At 44.8% G+C, this 20,831-nt stretch overlaps 3 protein-coding genes across 3 annotated transcripts; 2 read left to right on the forward strand and 1 right to left on the reverse strand.

Annotated features, from left to right (window-relative positions):
• Positions 1-338: 338 nt before the first annotated feature.
• Positions 339-4,500, forward strand: F5891DRAFT_1191845 (uncharacterized protein; the record flags this gene model as incomplete). Its single annotated transcript, XM_041367516.1, has 12 exons — positions 339-428; positions 501-752; positions 1,527-1,586; positions 1,637-1,724; positions 1,774-1,968; positions 2,547-2,872; positions 2,929-3,031; positions 3,081-3,385; positions 3,436-3,516; positions 3,574-3,717; positions 3,772-4,014; positions 4,426-4,500. The coding sequence occupies 12 exons, from the start codon at positions 339-341 to the stop codon at positions 4,498-4,500; spliced, it is 1,962 nt and encodes a 653-aa protein (XP_041222986.1).
• Positions 4,501-16,585: 12,085 nt separating this feature from the next.
• Positions 16,586-17,620, reverse strand: F5891DRAFT_982604 (uncharacterized protein; the record flags this gene model as incomplete). The annotated part of the gene is made up of 4 exons (XM_041377225.1): positions 16,586-16,854; positions 17,079-17,145; positions 17,235-17,272; positions 17,479-17,620. The coding sequence occupies 4 exons, from the start codon at positions 17,618-17,620 to the stop codon at positions 16,586-16,588; spliced, it is 516 nt and encodes a 171-aa protein (XP_041222987.1).
• A 337-nt stretch (positions 17,621-17,957) lies between these two features.
• On the forward strand, positions 17,958-18,548 carry F5891DRAFT_957149 (uncharacterized protein; the record flags this gene model as incomplete). Its single annotated transcript, XM_041375460.1, has 1 exon — positions 17,958-18,548. A coding segment is annotated over one exon (591 nt), but the record flags the coding sequence as incomplete, so codon positions are not given.
• Positions 18,549-20,831: the final 2,283 nt, after the last annotated feature.

Below are 20,831 nucleotides of genomic sequence, written 5' to 3' on the forward strand. Positions count from 1 at the left end.
CTGATCCTGAACCAGACGAATTAATTGAGTAGGCATCAGCAGAAAACAGTGACTGCGTCGGAGATGCTGAAAATAGCATACATATCACGAATAAGAGCTTCTCCTTGCACATAATCACGAGATTTTGAACCAGTCGCGCAACCGTTTATGGATGAGCCGTGAACTGAACCGTTATTATTAGAAGATACTACAACATCGGTGAATTGAGACATAATGATACGTCGATAGCAGAAGAGTATCAAGCGAGCGAGGGTATGAACCACGACAACTGGTCAGGCGTGCACGAACCACCGTGAGAACTTATGGCCTTTTGGATGGCAATGAATTTCCAAAACACTATGCCGCGTATAATCGCAAAAAAACCTGACCCTAAAAACCCACTACCTAAAGGTAGCGGGAATTCTGACCTTTGCGCATACCCAGTACGAGTTCGTGCACCTAGGTTGTCTGTTCTCACTACTAGATCTCATTGCATCCTACAATTTTCGTTTTCAATTAAGAGTACAATACCCTGTGGCACTCTGCCCATGTGGGCACATTTATCAGACAAACGCTACCATTACTTGCCCGGCCATCCCTCTGGCAAGCAACATGAGACCAGCGCTCGCAGTTATGGCACTGAATGGCCACTTCACTCTCTTCCTGGAGATCTCCATGTTCCCGGCTTCCACACCTGCAGTAGAAGTCATATTCCCCCACCAAAGATCCTCGAGTTCGGAACGTCCGTATGGAATGCAAAGGAATTCTCTCGCGTTCGTTCATTTGGCCGGTAATCTTTCCTCGAATCTTGAATAATAATATACTTCGGTGGTTGATCTGATTTCTGTCGAGACAACACGTCGCATGCGAGACAACGCACTCAGGATCATCTTTTCGGATAAATTCTTTTAAACTGCCCGCAGGACGCTAAAATATGTTACACAAACACTAACAAGAGGGCGTCTTTGTGCGATGAGCGTTTAGAAGCCTTCAAGAGTGCGTCGCACAAACACTAACAAGAGGTGGCCAAAGTTCTTCAACTCACCTTTGTTGTGTCAGCTGGGTTTAAATTTGATACGGCAGGTCCACCATGCTCGATGATCCCTCTTCAAAGGCCTACCTCCGCGAACGAAAGTGGTCGATCAAATCGTGCATGTCGTGTCCCTACCATGCTCCCTACCATGCTCCTTCAAGTTGTTCCTTGAACCAATTCTGACGAATACTCTGTCGACTTCGTTCGAAGCGGACATGGCACCTGAACACGTCTGACACACAATACGATAGTCAGGCTCGACCGCCTTCGATTGGGCGCCTAACCCACCTGCGACAAGGTCACATCGTTTGCCCTTGGGTTCGATCGTTCGTCCTTACGTTTGTTCGTTTGTTCGTTTGTTCGTTGTTCGTTTGTTCGTTCGTTCGTTCGTTGTTCGTTTGTTCGTTTGTTCGTTTGTTCGTTTGTTCGTGTGTTCGTTTGTCCTCGCGTTCGCCCGTTTGTCCTCGCGTTTGTTTGTTTGTCCTTTTGTCCTCACGTTCACTCGCTACCCTAGTGGCCAGTTGCCCCGGACGGTGGAGCTCTCGAGAAGAACTACGCAGGCATAACCAACCCCGTAAGTGCTTTTTTCTTTACTCGATTATCCTGAGACTGAACACTCCCAAGACGGCAACGCCGCCCCTTGTCTTCACAACTGAGATCATCAAAATGATGGCCGAGATATCTGCACTCACTGATGTCTATTGGTACATGGGTATGCGATACGTGATAATACTCTTGTTGTCACTGACCTTCTTGCGCAGGTGTGCCGTTCAATGACACTCAGCATTGGCGCTTGCAGATCGCTGAAGTCGGAGAGGCGATGCTCGGAAATTATCTGATTGGTCTACAGGTCAGGGAATTCGCGCTCGTTCGTTTGTCCTTGCGTTCCCTCGTTTGTCCCCGCGTCCGCTCGTTTACCCTTGCGTTCGTCCTCGCGTTCCCTCATTTGTCCCCACGTTCGCTCGTTTGTCCTCGCGTTCGTCCGTTTGTTCTTGCGCGTTGACTCGTTTGTCTCGCGTTTATCCTCGCGCTCGTTCGTCCTTGCGTTCCCTCCTTTGTCCGCGTTTTTTTTTTCGCGTTTGTTCTCGCGTTTGTTCGTTTGTTCTTGCGTTGAATCGCTTGCCCGCGTTTTTTTCTCGCGTTCGTTCGTTTGTCCTTGCGTTCACTCGTTTTTCCGCGTTTGCCCGTGCGTTCCCTCGTTTGTCCGTTTATTCTTGCGCTGACTCGTTGGTCCGCGTTTTTTTCGCGTTTATCTTCGCGTTTACTCAGTTGTCCGCGCGTTCCCTCGTTTGTCCGCATTTTTTTTTCGCGTTTATCCTCGCGTTTACTCAGTTGTCCCCGCGTTCCCTCGTTTGCCCTTGCGTTCCCTCGTTTGTCCGTATTTTCTTTTCGCGTTCCTTCGTGTGTTCTTGCGTTCCTTCGTTTGTCCGCATTTTTTTTCGCGTTTACTCATTTGCCTTGCGTTCACTCGGTTGTCCGTGTTTTTTTTTTTCGCGTTTGGCTATAACACACTATGTTGCTAACGTCCTCCCAGTTATTTTGTTCGCGTTTGTCCTCGCGTTCGTTCGTTCGTCCCCACATTCACTCGTTTGCCCTTGCGTTCGTTCGTCTGTCTTCGCGCTCAACAATCCAAGCGTGCCAGAACTTTTGATAGCATTGATGAGGTCGTTGTTGACCGGTCGCGACACTAGGAAGTCTGGCAATAGCAATGATAAGGCGCGTCAGGAGGATAGCGACGACGAAGAAGACGAAGAAGATTTAACCCAGGAGGAGCACAACGAGGAAGAGGAACAACGCTTCGAGGAACTCAATGGCGAGGCCATTCGCCAGCGCCTCGAGCAGAAGCGCAATACCTTTGGTGTTAGTAGGATTTCGGCTACCTCTGCCTATGGCTCAAGCTGATTTATGTGCCGTAGGGTATTGCAGAGCATGGAATAATTGAGTCCATTGAGATGCACCATTTCATGTGCCACAAACGACTTACTTTCACGTTTGGACCTCAGATTAATTTCATTATCGGTGAGTGTCACTTCGAGTGTGTTAAGCAGATGCTGAAACAGCTCTATAGGTCACATATATGCATCGCAGTTCTTCCTGCGAGGCACCCAGCTATCGCAGCTTTCTGAGGAATATGACGCTTGCCTTGATAATATCAACCAGACCAAGAAGGTGTTACACCAGAAAAAGCAAGTTCCCCCTGACCTACGCGCTGCATTCAAAGAGGCTAGCGTGCGCTTTGAAGAAGCAAGCAAGGCAAGAGAGCAGCGCTGCAAGGTTGATGAGCTCAAGAAGGAGCTTGCCTGGGCTCACGTCGCAGCGACGCAAGCGGTAAGAACTGATCTCCTCAATATCCCCTTTGATCCGTCTGACATGGTTGATTGTGTGTATCGTGAATAACGAACTGATGCAGTTATAATTTCTAGGAAATGGAGGCAAAGCTTGAGGAAGTTGCGAAGGCGGAACGCCGCTTGCGCAAGATCGAGGCTGAGATGAAGACAGCCGAGGTGTGCTCCTAGAAAGTCATGGGTACCGATATTCATATGCTCACATATTCTCGTTAGTCCCAATTCCAGCTTGCCTCCGATGCTGTAGAACAATTCGATAAAGCGGATTCCGCACTTGGCGATATTGATCACCTCACCAAGCAGCGCGACGATCTACAGGAGAAAATGCGCGGCAACCGAGTGAAGATAGGAAACTTCAAGGTCTATATACCTATTCTTCTGCTTTACTTGTCTGACATGATTGTCTTTTCATAGAATGACGAGAAACAAATGAACACTTCTCTTAACTCTCTCAGTGATGCCATTAAGAACTACACGCGAAATATCGCTGAAGAAGAGCATCGTCTCGCTGCAGACACACAAGTAAAACGAGACGAGCTTAACCGAAAACTGGAGTCCGCCAGAACGGATGTCACGAACGCCGATCAAGCGCACAAGGACTTCCTTGAAGCCAAGCGTCAAAAATTGGCTGATCAGGACAGCATCAAGCGTTTGTTCGTTTGTTCTTGCGTTGAATCGCTTGCCCGCGATTTTTTCTCGCGTTTGTTCGTTTGTCCTTGCGTTCACTCGTTTGTCCGCGTTTTTGTTTCGCGTTTGCCCGTGCGTTCCCTCGTTTGTCCGCGTTTTTTTTCGCGTTTGTTCTCGCGTTTGTTCGTTTGTTCGTTTGTTCTTGCGTTGAATCGCTTGCCCGCGTTTTTTTCTCGCGTTCGTTCGTTTGTCCTTGCGTTCACTCGTTTTTCCGCGTTTTTTTTTCCGCGTTTGCCCGTGCATTCCCTCGTTTGTCCGTTTGTTCTTGCGCTGACTCGTTGGTCCGCGTTTTTTCGCGTTCATCCTCGCGTTCGTTCGTTTGTCCTTGCGTTCCCTCGTTTGTCCGCATTTTTTTTCGCGTTTATCTTCGCGTTTACTCAGTTGTCCGCGCGTTCCCTCATTTGTCCCCGCGTTCGCTCGTTTGTCCTCGCGTTCGTCCGTTTGTTCTTGCGTTGACTCGTTTGTCTCGCGTTTATCCTCGCGCTCGTTCGTCCTTGCGTTCCCTCCTTTGTCCGCGTTTTTTTCGCGTTTGTTCTCGCGTTTGTTCGTTTGTTCTTGCGTTGAATCGCTTGCCCGCGTTTTTTTCTCGCGTTCGTTCGTTTGTCCTTGCGTTCACCCGTTTGTCCGCGTTTTTTTTTCGCGATTGCCCGTTCGTTCCCTCGTTTGTCCTTGCGTTCCCTCGTTTATCCGTTTGTTCTTGCGCTGACTCGTTTGTCCGCGTTTTTTTCGCGTTTATCCTCGCGTTCGTCCGTTCGTCCTTGCGTTCCCTCGTTTGTCCGCATTTTTTTCGCGTTTATCCTCGCGTTTACTCAGTTGTCCCCGCGTTCCCTCATTTGTTCCCGCGTTCCCTCGTTTGTCCGCATTTTTTTTGCGTTTATCCTCGCGTTTACTCATTTGTCCCCGCGTTCCCTCTTTTGTTCCCGCGTTCCCTCGTTTGCCCTTGCGTTCCCTCGTTTGTCCGTGTTTTTTTTTCGCGTTCCTTCGTGTGTCCTTGCGTTCCTTCGTTTGTCCGCATTTTTCTCATTTGTCCCCGCGTTTACTCATTTGCCCTTGCGTTTACTCGTGTGTCCGTGTTTTTTTCGCGTTTGGCTATAACACACTATGTTGCTAACGTCCTCCCGGTTATTTTGTCCGCGTTTGTCCTCGCGTTCGTTCGTTCGTCCCCGTATTCACTCGTTTGCCCTTGCGTTCGTTCGTCTGTCCTCGCGTCGACTCGTTTGTCCCCTCGTTCCCTCGTTTGCCGGTGCGTTCACTCGTTTGTCCTTGCATTGACTCGTTTGAAAACCAGGGACCCTAGCTACCTCCCACCTCAAGAGGGTGCCTGGCCCTACTGCCCCAACTATTCCAATAATGTGGATCGTGATCAGCAGCCCGTTCGCTCGTTTGTCCGCGTGTTTTTTCGCGTTTGCCCGTGCGTTCACTCGTTTGTCCGCATTTTTTTGCGTTTGTCCGTTTGTCCTCGCGTTTGTCTTGTTTGTCCGCTTCTTTTCGTCGCGTTTGCCCTTGCGTTCCCTCGTCTGCCCTTGCGTTCACTCGTTTGTCCGCGTTTTTTTTTTCGCGTTTGTCCGTTTGTCCTCGCGTTTCGTTCTTTTTTTCCGCGTTCGTCCGTTGCCAGCAGTGCTGGGCTTGGCTCTGATCCCGACAGTGTTGATTCTGCCGATCGACCTGCATTCGGAAGATGGATACATCTCCAGTATAATGGTGCATGCACCTCCGCCCATCCAGTCATCAGGAAATTATTACTTAATTTGTCCTTAAACAGACTTATCTACACTTATTTACACTTAAGTGTCTTGGCGAAAGGTGGATCTACTTGTCCAACATTGCAAGAGAAAAAAATTGTTGATGTATATTAACATACATGTTTTATTATATTTCACACTAAAAAAATATGAAACATGCCAGGTGAATGATGCAAGAGAGAGCAAACAAGTTTTGGGACAAGTGAGATAAACTGATTAAGGAGATTAAGGAATGTGTGAATTTACTGATGCCATGGGTCTTGAATGAGTGGGAGACTCCATGTACCACATCAGGGGCTTGTCAAATGTGGACACAAAAGCTGAATTATGAACCGCTCTCTGCTTGTGGTGCCATACATTCAGGCTTTTCATGGCGACTTTCTTTAACAATTGAACAATGTACCACATAGTGATACAATACAAATGCCCGCTGTTTGTTGGATCTTGCATGTGTAAGGCTGGTTTTGGTTCGGCGGGGAAATGAGAACAAAATGGTGTGACAATATAGAAGGGTTTTTTGAGAAGATTTTTAGTAATGGTGAAGCGATGAGTATAGAGGCAAGGTTGAGAGTGGGGGCGCAAGTGCCAAACCTGGGTCCAGTTCTACCAGAGTCGACAAACCCTGGATTGAACCTTTGCAAACTGTTCAGAGTGGTCATGTTTGGTTTTTTTGGGGTTCAAATGTGAACCATCCATGTCACAAGCCAACAACTGGACTGCTTGGTGCAGCACTGAGGCAGTCATGTACTAAATACACCAACTGCAGTTTCACAGGCAGAAAGAAATGCAAATTAATGCCAAGTGATGTCAAGGAGCAAAAGCAGCTGGTTGTGCATAAGAAAGGCTGACTTAAAGGATTCATCAATTTTCTGTGTCCCATGGGCCATGACATGTGTAAGGATTGTCTATCCTCTACACACGGCCCGCACCTCAAAAAGGAAATCTGAGAACTGTCATTCACAAAGTCCACGTGACTCACGGATGCGAGAAAGCTCTACACTTTGCATCCGAGTTATGTGGATACATTCTCTCACTTCTCCATTCTCTCTTTTTCCGTTATCTTACCTTGTGCTCAAACTTCACGATACCCTTGTTTCACCAAAGTATTTTCACCTCGCCATATGCTCCCCATTCTTATTTCAGCCTAGTAAAGTACTTGAAAATGTATTTATACTGCTCATGTACACTCATAACAACAGCAGAATCATATGTTGGTTCCCTGCTCAAAGCAAACTTTGCTCTACAGAAAGTCTTAGCCTCTCGAAATGTTTCGTCTTCACACTTGCACCCCTACTCTCAACCTTGCCTCTATACTCATCGCTTCACCATTACTAAAAATCTTCTCAAAAAACCCTTCTATATTGTCACACCATTTTGTTCTCATTTCCCCGCCGAATGGTTCTTGGTTCTTAGCAGCACTACTTGGACCAGTGTACCTTCATTTTGTCTGTCAAAACATTGAAAAAATAATAATTTATGTTTCAATGATTTTCTGTGTGTGGGACATGATGCAAAAATTCATCATGTTCCTTCAAGGATAATGCTGTATTTTCCACCTATTGTGTGCAGAAAACAATGTATAATTTGTGCATGTTCTGAGGCAGAGTATCCTGCAATCATGTTTCATTTTTTTTCTCTGAACATAATAAATGTTTTTTAAGTGTTGTGCAGGAGGAATATACTGCAAACATTATGTATTTATTCTTACAAAACATGGGGCATGTTTCATAAATTTCCTCTGATCAAATATACAAATGAAAGTTTGAAAGTTTCTTTGCTTTTCCTTAACAAAACATTGTCAAAATATTTATTATTATTTGTTATATGATTTTTCAATGTTCTTGGATCAAACATATGGTGAACAGGATGAAGTAATTGAGATTTTTGATACACAGAACATTGGAAAAACAGAGGCCAAAAAATTGACATGATTGTAAATTGTTATTTGAGGAATGATGAATGAAAAATATAGACTGTTTCTTGAGGGAAAATGACTCATTTTTAGATTATGTCTTGCATACAGAAAATCTTCAATACATTCATTATTTTTTTTCAATGTTTTGATACACACAATAAAAAGAAATTTCTATCTTCTAATTCAATGTTTTTTGGATGTTTGGTGGAGGAAAATGAGAAAATGCCCGCAGTGATTGAGTGTTTTAAGTGCAGGTAGAGTAGGAAAGAAAATTGTAAGTAAATATTACTGAGCATGAGCTGACGTCAAACATTGCTCGTTCATCGCTCTTTTGGAATTAGTGATGTAAAAGTTCGGTCCTGGACCGCGGTTCGAACCAAATTTTTAGTGGACTGAACTGCGGTCCAGTCCGATGTTCGACGGCTGGGGAGAACCGAACCAGGTATTCAGTTCAACGTTCAGCAGTCCTTGGACTGTTTTGAACATGTTCAAACACGTCTGAACACATACTTATTTTTTGCATGATGACTCAGCAACTTCATCGATATTCACCATCGATAAGCATTGCCATCATCACACTTCACACAGATTGGTTGTCATCATTAAATAACCTTGCAAATAAACTTGGCATCCATCTATTTGATTTAACACTTAATAGAGAAGACCAATAGAGAAGACCTCAACGAGTCACAAGACGACCTACACTGTAAGCAAATCTTTCATGCAATAATGTTTGATCAACTACTAATACTTGTGTTGTGAAGACCTCTGATCACGAAGCTTGATAAAGCAAGAACACGGTGTAGAAACAACAATACTGAGAGGAACAAATGATGCTCCTGACTGTATCTGTAAATAGTTGTAAGGTCACGCGTTGCCTAGTCTGCGTTACTTGAGGAGATAAGTGCGTTCGACCCTAAAGGGGAAGCGAGTGGAGCGAAGATCTAGAGGTATGCGCTAAAGCGAAGCGTGAGAAAGTGCAGGTGTGTGCAAGGCACGAAGGCACGGGAACGCGCGCGCGTATTGCGCGAAGCGTGGGAAAGTGCGTGCGTGTATGCAGAAATGAGAAACTAAGCTCAAGTGATGATATAAAGCAAGATAAGAGATGTGAGATGTGATGTGCTAATGAATAGATTTCTACTGCAACTTTCTAGGTATTAAGTATGTAAGTAAAGTTGGGTGAAAAGGTAAGTCAGTAATAGTATGTACTGCTGGCGCTTATATAGGGCGCCCAAGCGCTGTCATGCGGAGCTGAAGCGCTACCGAGTAGGTATGTAAAGATATATATGAGTGAGAATCCATGATAAAAATAAAGGTGGAATGATATGCTAATAAGAGAAATGGAAATATATGCACTAGAGGGCTTGGTGGACAGTGGATGGATGCTTCTGGATGGCTGGCACTATAGGGCGCTCAAGTGCGGGAACACGCACATGCATATACATCACGAAGCACAGGAAGAGTGCGTGCATGGCGCACGTTGTGTGGGAAAGCTGCACCTCATATAGGAATAGCTGTGGATAGCACACAGAGTGGTGCTGCAAGTTTGTGCTATGTACTCCCTAGTGGAAACTGCCATATCATGCCATGAGAGGCATGAGTCTCTACAATGGACTGGGACCACAGTGAGTTCCCTGACTTTCTCCCCCTCAATATGTCAAATAACCAAAGTGCTGTAGGTGCCAATGGTGCTCTTCTTGACACCAGTGATATCACCTGGTTTCACGATGCTGATGATGATACTCCACTCCCTACTTCTCATATGCCTTTGCCACCCCCTGCCATCATGATTGCTGGCTCACATCGCTCTGCTCGTGTTCCACATCCTGCCTCCAAGCTTGTTGACCCCAACAATGCTGTCTTGGGCAAATGCAAAGCTACTGGACAGTGAGTGGTACTTACTGAGAATGAATCTGAAGATGCAGTTGCCAAAGACCCTGAGTGGGATGACACTGATGAAGTACTAACTGATGCAGGTACTGCAACTGACATGGATACACATACTGATGACGACACCCCATCAACATATCAACAAACTAAAGAGATGGGTGACACAGACTGTGAGGTAAGTGAACTCTCCATTCAATTTTTGGTCCAACTTAACTTATTCTTTGTGCAGGGTGCCAAATGGCATAAAAGTGACTTGACTACCGACATTTGTACAATATTCACTCGTGAGTCAAACACTATCAACCCCGATACTAGAAAGAAAGAGGATGGGCACTGGTGTGAGGTCTGCAAGTAAATTTTGAATGCTGTGTCATTGTTGTTACTTATCTAACATTGCTTTTGACAGGGCAAATGGTCTTGCTCGGAAGTTTAGTTTTTTGAAGGGCAGTGTCACTTCCCTTTGAGCTCATATTCGGAGGTAAGCTTTTCATTTGCTACTGATGTACCCTACCTCACGTATCTCAGGCATAAGGACCACACAAAGCTCTACAAAGATCGATGCCGCAAGCGTGGAATCCAGCCACATATGTGTGCATTACCTGTGGATGATGTACTGTACTCAATCTGTTGTGTCCCACTACTCAATCTAAGATTCTAACAAAACTTTTTTTAACAGCTCTAATCAGAAGACATTGGACAGTGCAGTTATAAGAGAGCATCAAGCACCAGCATTCACCACTGCTGGATTGCTGGACTACATAGTCGAACTGATTGTTGCTGAAGACGAAGCATTTCAACTCATCAACAAAGGTGCTTTTCGGCGGCTTCTCACATACACTCGCCCCGGCCTTTCTGACAAAGATATCCCTCGATGTCATAAGATACAGGAAGAGATTGTTTGCTGTGCTCAAATGGTTGAGTCCCAGATCCGCGAGCATCTTAAGGACATTCCTGGGCGAGTGTCCTTCACATTTGATTCTTGGACTTCGGACAGTGGCAATCCATACTTGTTGGTCACAGGTCACTACATCGACGCACCCACGGACACCCCACATGAGTGGGAACTTAAGTGTGATCAGCTTGCTTTCACTTCCATTGAAGGGAATCACTCAGGAGAGAACATCGGCAACATTCTTGTTTGAATTGTGGACTGTTTTGGGTTGCAAAAGAAGGTAACATACTTTATTGGTTGTATCATGATTGAACTAATGCAAAATCACATAGATCGGGTGGTTTACAGCTGACAATGCGATGAACAATGATTCAGCCATCAAGACATTTGCTGAAGTGGTTCCTGAAGCCAGTGTAGAAACAACAATACTGTGAGGAACAAATGATGCTCCAGACTGTATCTGTAAATGTTTGTAAGGTCGTGTGTTGCCTAGTCTGCGTTACTTGAGGAGACAAGCATGTTCAACCCTAAAGGGGAAGCGAGTGCAGCGAAGATCTAGAGATATGCGCTGAAGCGAGGTCCAAGGAAGTGCAGGTGCGCGCAAGGTGCAGGAACACGCGTGCGTATATGGCGCGAAGCACAGGAAAGCGCATGCGCATATGCGGAAACAATAGAGAGACTAAGCTTAAGTGATAATATAATGCAAGACAAGTGAAGAGAGATGTGAAGTGTAGAGGAATATATTTCTACTGCGATTTTCTAGGTAGTAAGTAGTAGGTAAAGTTTTGTGAAAGTAAGTTTTCAAAAGTGAAGTTCCATGGTAAAAAAAGGTCAGGTAAAAAGTAGTATGTACTGCTGGCGCTTATATAGCGCGCCTAAGCGCTGTAATGCGGAGCCAAAGCGCTACCGAGTAAGGTATGTAAAGATATATATAAGTAAGGGTCCATGATGAAAATAAGGTGGAACAATATACAAATGAGAGAAACGGAAATATACGCACTAGAGAACTTGGAGGACAGTGGATGGATGCATCTGGATGGCTGGCGCTATAGGGCGCTCAAGTGCGGGAACGCGTGTGCACATATACATTGCGAAGTGCAGGAAGAGTGCGCGCATTGCGCAGGAAAGCTGCGCCTCATATAGGGATGGCTGCGGGTAGCACACAGAGTGATGCTACAAGTCTGTGCTATGTACTCCCTAGTGAGAACTGTCATATCAGACCATGAGACTCATGAGTCTCTACACTGGGATCGAAGACCATCATCAGCATAGAGTTAGGTGCATGGAGCATGCGATCAATGTGGCCGCAGGTCATTTTTCACAGGCAATTGGACCTACGAGCAGCTTGAAACTTGGTGCTGGCAATGACAACAATGACAATGACAATGACGACAATTCCGACACATCTGATGCACTCAGGAAGGCTCTTGCACTCATTGTGCAGGTGTGTGACACTACTCATTGTTGAAGTGAATCACTAATATTATTTGACTAGATCTGAAAGTCACCTCAAGCTCGTGCATTTTTCTGCCAATTATGTGCTGAGGTCAATGTGCCTGTCTTTGAGCTTCTACAGTGGGTCCAGACTCGGTGGGCCTCACTCTTCACATGCCTCACTCGCCTTCTTCTGTTGCAGAAGGTGCACTTTTTTTTTCAATAACCAATATCATACTAATGATTTGCAGGGTGTCAACCACTTCATACGTCTTGCTGATGACAGCAATGATGTGCCGAACTTGTGAAAGAAGCAGTATGCTGACTTCAAGTTAAGTCAAAGTGATTGGGTCCAGCTTTTGCTTCTCCAAGAAGTCCTTCAGGTGCAGTGTTAACTTATCTTCGAGTCTTCTATATCTAACTGTTGCACTGTCTTACAGGAGCCTGCCAACACTACTCAAAGTTTTTCTAGCGCAAAGAATCCAACAGTCTGGCGAGCAATTCCAGTGTTGGAGTTCTTGCAGCAAAGCTGGCAAAATATGGAAGATGACGAGAAGTTCTCCAGCATTGCTGACACATTACAAGCTGGCCTTGAGAATTTGGGGAAGTGGAGCTGGAAAACGGATGAGACGGACATGTACTTTATTTGCTTGGGTGCATCTCCATATATTCAATAATTCTATCATCAACTGATACATGCATTGAACAGCTCTAGATCCTAACTACAAACTCAAGTATGCATGAGCACAATGGGATGCAGATGCCTTTGATGAAGGGAAGAAAAAGCTTGAAGCTGCAGTAAGTCAGGCTACCATTGCAGTCAAACATTGTTACTAGCTGTTCAACAGTTTGACTACTATCATGCGCAGGTTACACCTCAGCCCTCACCATCCAAACCCATTCCATCAGCGTCCAGTCAACCACCCACACAATATGGGCACTCATGGATGTGATCGGCGATTCTAGCTCACCAATTGTCTGAAAAAAGCATTGCCAATCCATGTCATGAACTCGCCCTATACTTAACTAGCCCATTGGAGGAGGTGGCTGATGTGGTTCGCTGGTGGGGGGTAAGTACTCTATATTGTATTGACCGGCCTTTGTTGATGTGCTTGCTCTAGCATCATTCCACCATGTACCCCACCCTTTCACGCATGGCAAGAGATTACCTTGCTATTCAAGGCTCTTCAACGCTGTCAGAACGGTGTAGATGAGTAATCTTGACTATAGGTGAAAACACTTAAAACAAATGGGTGCTCTACAGCAAGACCAGGATACGAGACAACGACTCGACCCAAAGGACAACCACTGAGAGAAGTTCCTCGAAATAAAAAATGGAGGGAAACTGTATGAGCTAGGTGGGCGCTAACAAGCGCAAGAAGGTAACGCGCACGTATGCGAGGCGAAGGCGCGCAAGATGCGTGCGTGAGCGGGAGGTTCAAGAATGCGTGCCTAGAACATTAAGGGAAAGATCCTATTTGAAGAGTGGATGCACAGATGGATGGTTGACAGGAGAATCAGATCAGATATCAAGTGAGGAGGTGATCTATACACTTTCCAGTACACAAAGATAAGGGGAAAGTAAGTACCAGAACCAAAAGAAACCCTTCTGTATTTAAGAATGGAGATTGCACTAAGTGGCGTGCTTCCGAGTGCGCTCCCGAACCAAGTAACCATATCAACCCTAATTATAACTAAGTTTAAATAGACTTTCTATATGTAGCGTGGACGTCGGACCAAAGATTTCATTAGTTCATGAATGAGATAAGAATAACGCACCAGCAAATCAGTAAGGACATGGGACGAATGGACGGATGGTAGCGCGAAGACCTAAGAGGAGGCGCATGAACGTGCACGAGTGCAGGTAAGGCGCACCTGAGTGCGCACAAGTGTAAATAGGGCGCGTGAGATCAGCATTGGGACGCGCAAGTCTCTACAATGGGCCTTCTCAAGTGGTGGCATGAGAGATGATAGTTGACGCAACCGGCTTACACCTCAGGTCTTCAAGGCACTGCAATTGTTGAAGAGTGCCTACTGTAATGGGCATCTACAGGCTGCAACTGATGCAACAGTGCATGTCGAGCCTGATGCTAGTGTAGGTGCTACTGACATGTAGAGTACATGTTGTTTTGATATTGCTGCAATCCCAAGTCTCTTTCGCATGCATTGAGTCGGAGACATTCAGCGTCTGAATGCCAAACTGAACATGAACTGAATGTCCCAAATGCATTTGACTACGTTCAGTCCAGCATTCAGCAAAATCACCGAACCGAACGCAACATCCAGTTCAGCATTCACCAATTTTCCTGGTGAACTGGACTGAACTGGACTTTTCCATCACTATTTGGGATGCGCTCGTACCAGTCTACTCCCTCATTGTTCCTATCTCGGATCCATCGGCCAAAGTCTCTTTGGATCACTCGGAGTTCAACAGGCAAACCCGCTTCTTTCTTTGTACAAGTGCAGATACTCAGTACAAGGACTTTTGACACCACTAGGACATTTTGTTTGTGTTTTTACTGCATGTCACAATATAAGTTCGATGACCTCAATATGGGTGTGACTGTCACACAAAATAGGGTTGATTCGCTGGGCCTGTGATGGTGTGACGAACTTAAGTGAGTATCTCTACAGTAGTAAGGCCTTACTAGACTGTTTCAACCTCGCGGCAGCCTCGCGAGGCATTTTAAGATCAGCGCTGTCTCACACAGGATTGTGAGGGAAACCTCATCTCCAATAATGCTTTGTGTTTCAAAGGTATGGTCCAAGTCCTATTTTGGGTTCAGTTCATGCCTTTGAAATAGAGGTGCACAATCACATCCATGGTAATTTTATTCCCACAGGGCTGTGGCAGATGTCTGTATAGAGACTCGATGACACAAAAACATCCCTGAAGCATCGATTGGAAGAACTTTTACACATCACAAGCACCAATAACTTTGAAAGAGAAAGTTGTAGCTATGATATAAAAGCCTTGGTTGTTGTAGAAGAATCAAGAATTCTTGAGAATTTTCCTGAGGTGTGGTGGACATCGTGAGAGTGGTCCCTCCAGCACCACCAAAAGCTCAACCAGCAATAAAATATTCACAACATTTGAGAGATACACATTCACAAAGTCACTTTCATCAATGTGTCAAGACAATTTTGAGGTATGTAAAATTGTTGCTTTATCACAAGTCAGACGGTGTGCAATTGACAGGCTCACAGCCACAGACACATCAAATGTGATATTGATCGTGTCAACTTCACATGTCTTGACCACTGTCAACTTTGCTACACCCCATGCATGACTTAATTATACTTTCTAATTGTTATTCCTAACATACTGCACATAATCCAAATCCTAAAATGTCCCCCTTAAAATGGTAGCATTCACAAGCACAGTGAGCCCACCTCAAACAAATCAGAACTGCACAGCTGAAATCACAGAAGGATAGCAAGGATACACATTCTGATGAAGAAGCTACAGCTATTAGTTTACATTCAAGACACCTCACACGAGCAGCTGCACTCAAAGAGCTTGATATCCTGCATGAAACTGTCTCAAAATATTGCACTGACCTTGAGAGCTACAAACAGGCACTCATTCAGCAAGATAAAGAGATATTTGATCTTCATAATACCCTTCAGTCCACTCAATTCCAGTGTGAAAAGCTCTAAGACACTGCCTCACAACTTTCCAGAGAGCATGCAATCAGTCAGATGGCTTTGGTCACTATCAAACAAGCACTTGCAAAGGAACAGCACAAACAAGTCACTTACTACAAAGAGCTCCAAAATGAGTGCCAAAATTTTCTATGTGCACATTCCTCTGCAAAAAAGGCATCAGACCAAGCTAAGGAACTTTGGGAAATGATTATACCAACTGTAAACACTGAAGCTGAGTTGACAATACAGCAACTTTAGGCTCGTGTTGCAATTCTCAAAGGCCATGTTCTTTCTCTTAAAATAGACCATGCTCAGTTGTGCAACAAGCTTTCGGAGGCTCATAGAAAAACTCACTGCTTTCATATGCAAGTTCTATGTGCTAAAAAATCCATTGAATGGTCCTGTAACAAGGCTAGTGAGCCTGCATGGACACAAGATTTTTCCTCACCAAAGGTTTTCAAGAATGGAATGTATACTTCTCAGATTCGAAACCTTGCACATTCTCTCATTGTTGCTGGATGCTCTCAGGATTGTGTTGGAGCCCTCATTCAAGAGTTCTTCAAACTGTTTGGTGTCTGAGTGAAGAGGATGAGCTGATGAACCATTCAATGAACTATCCTTGAGGGTGGAATAGCTGCAAAACTTCAACTTGCACATGAAATTGGGCACACAAAGAGTTCGCAACTGCAGTGAAATACACCTGTACTTGTAGGGCTTAAGCATAAAACTGTCTGATTAGACATGCACCTTTATGCATAAATGCATCTAATCCTCGATATCAAGCATCACCCCTGAGATAACTGTACTACAGCATGACAGTGTTTGAGCTTCAAGCATCACCATACAGACCACGCTAACATCAAGCCTTGCACTACCTAATCTTGCCTGGATCTTGCCCAATCTTGCCCAGATCTTGAGCAGTGTCCTGGATCTGTGTTCCTGATCTTGTTATTGTATCCTACTCTTCTCATACATCAAACAGAAGCCATCAAAACAGGTTAATATGTAAGCATCAACATCCTATGGGGCGACAGGCGACAGTAACTGCAGGAGAACCAGTACAACATTCCACAGGGCTAGGAATTGGTCTCGCATAGCCCTCACATATCCCTGCATACCCTCCCGCTCTGCTGTGGTCAAGCCAGTCCTGCGAACAGCCTGCTCCTTCCACCACGCTGCATGCCAGGAAAGAAATTCTGCAACTCGGCGCATCTCCTCTTGCAGGAGCTTGACCTCTTTAGCCAATTGGCTGGTGTGTGCTCTCGACTTGCACCATTCAATATGCAAGGCTGTGGATGATCAAGGCCAAATCCTCATCCGTAAAATAACCTTCAGACAAAATGGACTCGTTATTGTCACCTATTGCACCCACTCCGCAGGCTTTCCAGATCCAAGATAAGGTGTGATTTGCTTCAATAAGTGTTCCTCAAGCTTGTGCCTAGTAGGACAAACAAGCATTTTGGGCATTGAGATTAGATGTGTGGAATGACACAAATGACACAACAACACTCACTTTTCATAATATCTTCGCTTTGATAGCAACCGGGCCTCATAGCATTGTGCTTCACTTTTATACTTGGCTGGCATGAAGAAGTGTCACTAACAAATGAATGAATGTTGAAATTGCTGAAACATTGAAACATTGAAGGCTGCACATGAGGTAACTTACTGTAACAGTTGATTCACTTAAATGAGACACTACCAGCACTTTGGGACAAATGAATGTGACAAACAATATTACCTCAAAGTCAGCACCTGGTTATTTTGCCGCAAGTTCTCAGCTTTCGAGACAGCTCCTGTGAGCTTTTCAGACCATTATGACCCAAATATCACTTTATAAATTATATACAATAATGTAGCAAAAGGAGATGACCAATACCAAGATGTCTTAAAGCCTAACAGACAGCAAGTACCATGCATCATAAACTGTACAGTACTGAAAGGGTTTTCATACATTGGTGTAGAGGTGCCTGAACATTTAGATCCAACAGAACACATCGGGGGACGAGAAGCTGCAAAGGAGAAGGAAGAAGCTGCAAAGGGGGAAAGGGCCATTTTAGCCTACCAAAAAAGGGATTTTATGCATGATAAGAAGCTTTAAGCATCATTGCAGACATGAGATGCTTGAAGCGTAAAGCAGGCATGTATGAAGAAGCCTTTAAGCATTAAGATACAAACATCAGGAAACTAGACAGTTTAAGCATAAAGGTCTGTGTCTAATCAGACACTTTTATGCTTAAATCTGACACTATAGCCTGTGAAATACTGACCATAACTGATGACCTTCTACCTATGTAGATCTTACAATAAGCAGTGACAGAGCATCTCATCATCATGTCAATTTCGAGTCTATGCATATCAACCTTGCTGTTCCTGATTATGCAAACTCTGTGGAATGAATGATGACTATGCAGCAGACCAGAAGAAAACCTTTCAATTGGTCCAGGAGTGGAAGGTTGAAAATCTTTATTGGGCATTGGGTAAAGCCTTCCTTGATGACCATGCATCTGATAACACTGGAATTTCTCTTCATGCTGATGCTCATTCATTGAAAATCACATCCACAGGTGGCCAGGATATCTGGGACAAGTTGCCAGTTGAGGAAAAGGCTTCACACAATGCACTTGCAGATGATGTCACAGAACATACTGTTGGCAAGGAGGTTTTCAAGATACTACCTGATGAAAAGAAATGGGAATATCTCTGGTTTTTACGTGCTGGCTGTGCAATGCATAAAGAGATGAATGCAATGAAGGCTGGAAACGTGGCACTGATGGCTTTCTGGCTCAAGAATGACCTCACTCCTCTGATCCTACTGGCAAACAAGGACAATGCTACAGTGCTACAACATATTGATCTGACTGCTGATGGTCTCTTGGCCACTGAGGAACATGCAATGAAGGTTTCCACTCATGGAGGTGTCAAGGCTGTCAGCCTAGCTGGTGATATATTCAATCACAAGGATGATAAGAAAGGGCAATAAGATACTCACTGGGTCATCATGGAAAAGCTGAAGGGCTTTATATCTACATTTCCAGATACCAGCAATACTCATTTCCAATCACACCATCCTGGCTGCATCGAGCTTATTGTCTGGCAGCTACAATACATTGTTCTCCTTGAAATTGTCTGTGACAAGAAGGAAAAATGCAACTTCAATCATATGGAATTCAACCTTTATAATGCTCTCCACAATGTCAGTACTCTAACCAAGATGTCAGTCATCATTTTCTATCACGAAGCAATTTCAATCTGGTATCTCAACTTCTCCTGATCAATGGATCTCAACATTCTTGACCTCGGTCCATATCATGATCAGCTCAAGGCTCACATTCAGAAGCTCATCGATGATCCTTACCTCCTGCTTTTTCTGATGCTACAGGTGAAAAGAAAACACTCACTGGGGAATCATGGTGTAATTCAGATGCTATTGAAGCTGTACACGGTGTAGAAACAACAATACTGCAGGGCGCTGTAGAAACAACAATACTGCGAGGTGCAAACAAGGCTCCTGGCTGTATCTGTAAATATTGTAAGGTTGTGCGTTACCTAGTCTGCTATACTTGAGAAGACCAGTGTGTTCAACCCTAAAGGGGAAGCAAGTGCAGCAAGGATCTAGTGATATGCGCTGAAGGCGCTACTGGTTGGCCAATGTAAAGCACGAGAAAGCGCACAAAGCACAAAGGCGTGGGAACGCGCATGTGTGCTGTGCGAAGCGCGGGAAAGTGCATGCATGTATGTGGAAATGAGGAAGAGTAAGAATAAGCTTGCTTAAGTGATGATATGATGTAAGACCAGAGAAGAGAGATGCAGAGTTGTAGACAAATAGATTTCTACTATGTTCTACTAAGTAGTAAGTGGGTAGTAACTAGTAAGTGAGTGCAAAAGTGAAGTCAGCCAAGTGGAAAGTTGAAAGTCCGTAATAGTATGTACTGCTGGCGCTTATATATGCCTAAGCACTGTCATGCGGAGCCGAAGCACTACCAAGTAGGTATGTAAAGATATATGTAAGTAAGGGTCCATGATAAAAATAAAGGTGGAATGATATGCAAATGAGAGAAACAGAAATATACGCTGTAGAGACTAATATCTCTGTGGGCTTGCAGGGATCTTAAATCCCATTGTCTCTATCACTTCCCAATATAGCGCGACTCATATCTCACCCAGCGCGCTCCGGCGCTTCGTCAGCCGCTCTTGCATGCCAGCGCTCCGGTCACTCATTAGTCGCGCATTGGCGCACCCATCCTCAGTTCCATTGCCCGTCCTCTGTCCATCCATTCCATGTCTGTTCGGTTCGTCGGTGCATATTCCGATTCTATTTTCATTGATTCTGACATATCTCCAGCACTTATGGCCATATTCCGTATGTTTTCCGTTATGGACCCTTTTATTACATATTATCTCGCATCCGCTTCACTTCTTGGTTTGCTCTAGCGCTTGACAGTGCTTAACATTACTTAGTATATATAGATGCGCATAAACTGTATAATGACTATCTTTCTGCCCACACATCATTGGACTCTAAGTCTAAGTTCTCCCTCTAAAATCTAAAGTATCTAAGTACAATACGGGCACCGCTGCCGTACATTACTAGAAACTCTGCCAATTAGTTTTCTGACTCATTAAGAGTCGCTGCGCTCCACCACCTGCACATGCACTGCTTCCGCTTAGCACGCGCTTCCGTTATAAGTCGCACACCGTTATGTATCATTGGCCGCTATTGCTCATCGGCACTTCATGTTGCTTCCGCTCGCTCGCGCTTCACTCATCGTCGCGTGCCTTACCATGCTTGACCAAGTGCCCGGTCCAGTGTTTCCCTCCATTTTATACACTTAGAGGAATCTTCTCAGTAGCAATCCCCTTGGGCCGACGTATATCTTGCTCATCGAGGACTACTTGAGTTATCTCATACCACTCATATTACCCCACTTCCCATTCTTCTTCTACAATGCACTAGAGAACTTGGTGGACAGTGGATGGATGCATCTGGATGGCTGGCACTATAGGGCGCTCAAGCGTGGGAAAGCGCGCGCATATACATCACAAAGTGCAGGAAGTGTGTGCGGGAAAGCTGCACCTCATATAGGGATAGCTGCGGACAGCACACAGAGTGGTGCTGCAAGTTTGTGCAATAAACTCCCTAGTGAAAAGTGCCATATCATACCATGAGAGGCATGAGTCTCTATAATGGACTGAATGCTTCACCTGGTCTTCCACACCTTTGCATTGCCCTTGTCACATTTCTGAAAGGGACTCTCTTTGGATG

Source organism: Suillus fuscotomentosus (genome assembly GCF_016647785.1).
Source record: "Suillus fuscotomentosus strain FC203 chromosome Unknown F5891scaffold_46, whole genome shotgun sequence".
Taxonomy (NCBI): Eukaryota; Fungi; Basidiomycota; class Agaricomycetes; order Boletales; family Suillaceae; genus Suillus; species Suillus fuscotomentosus.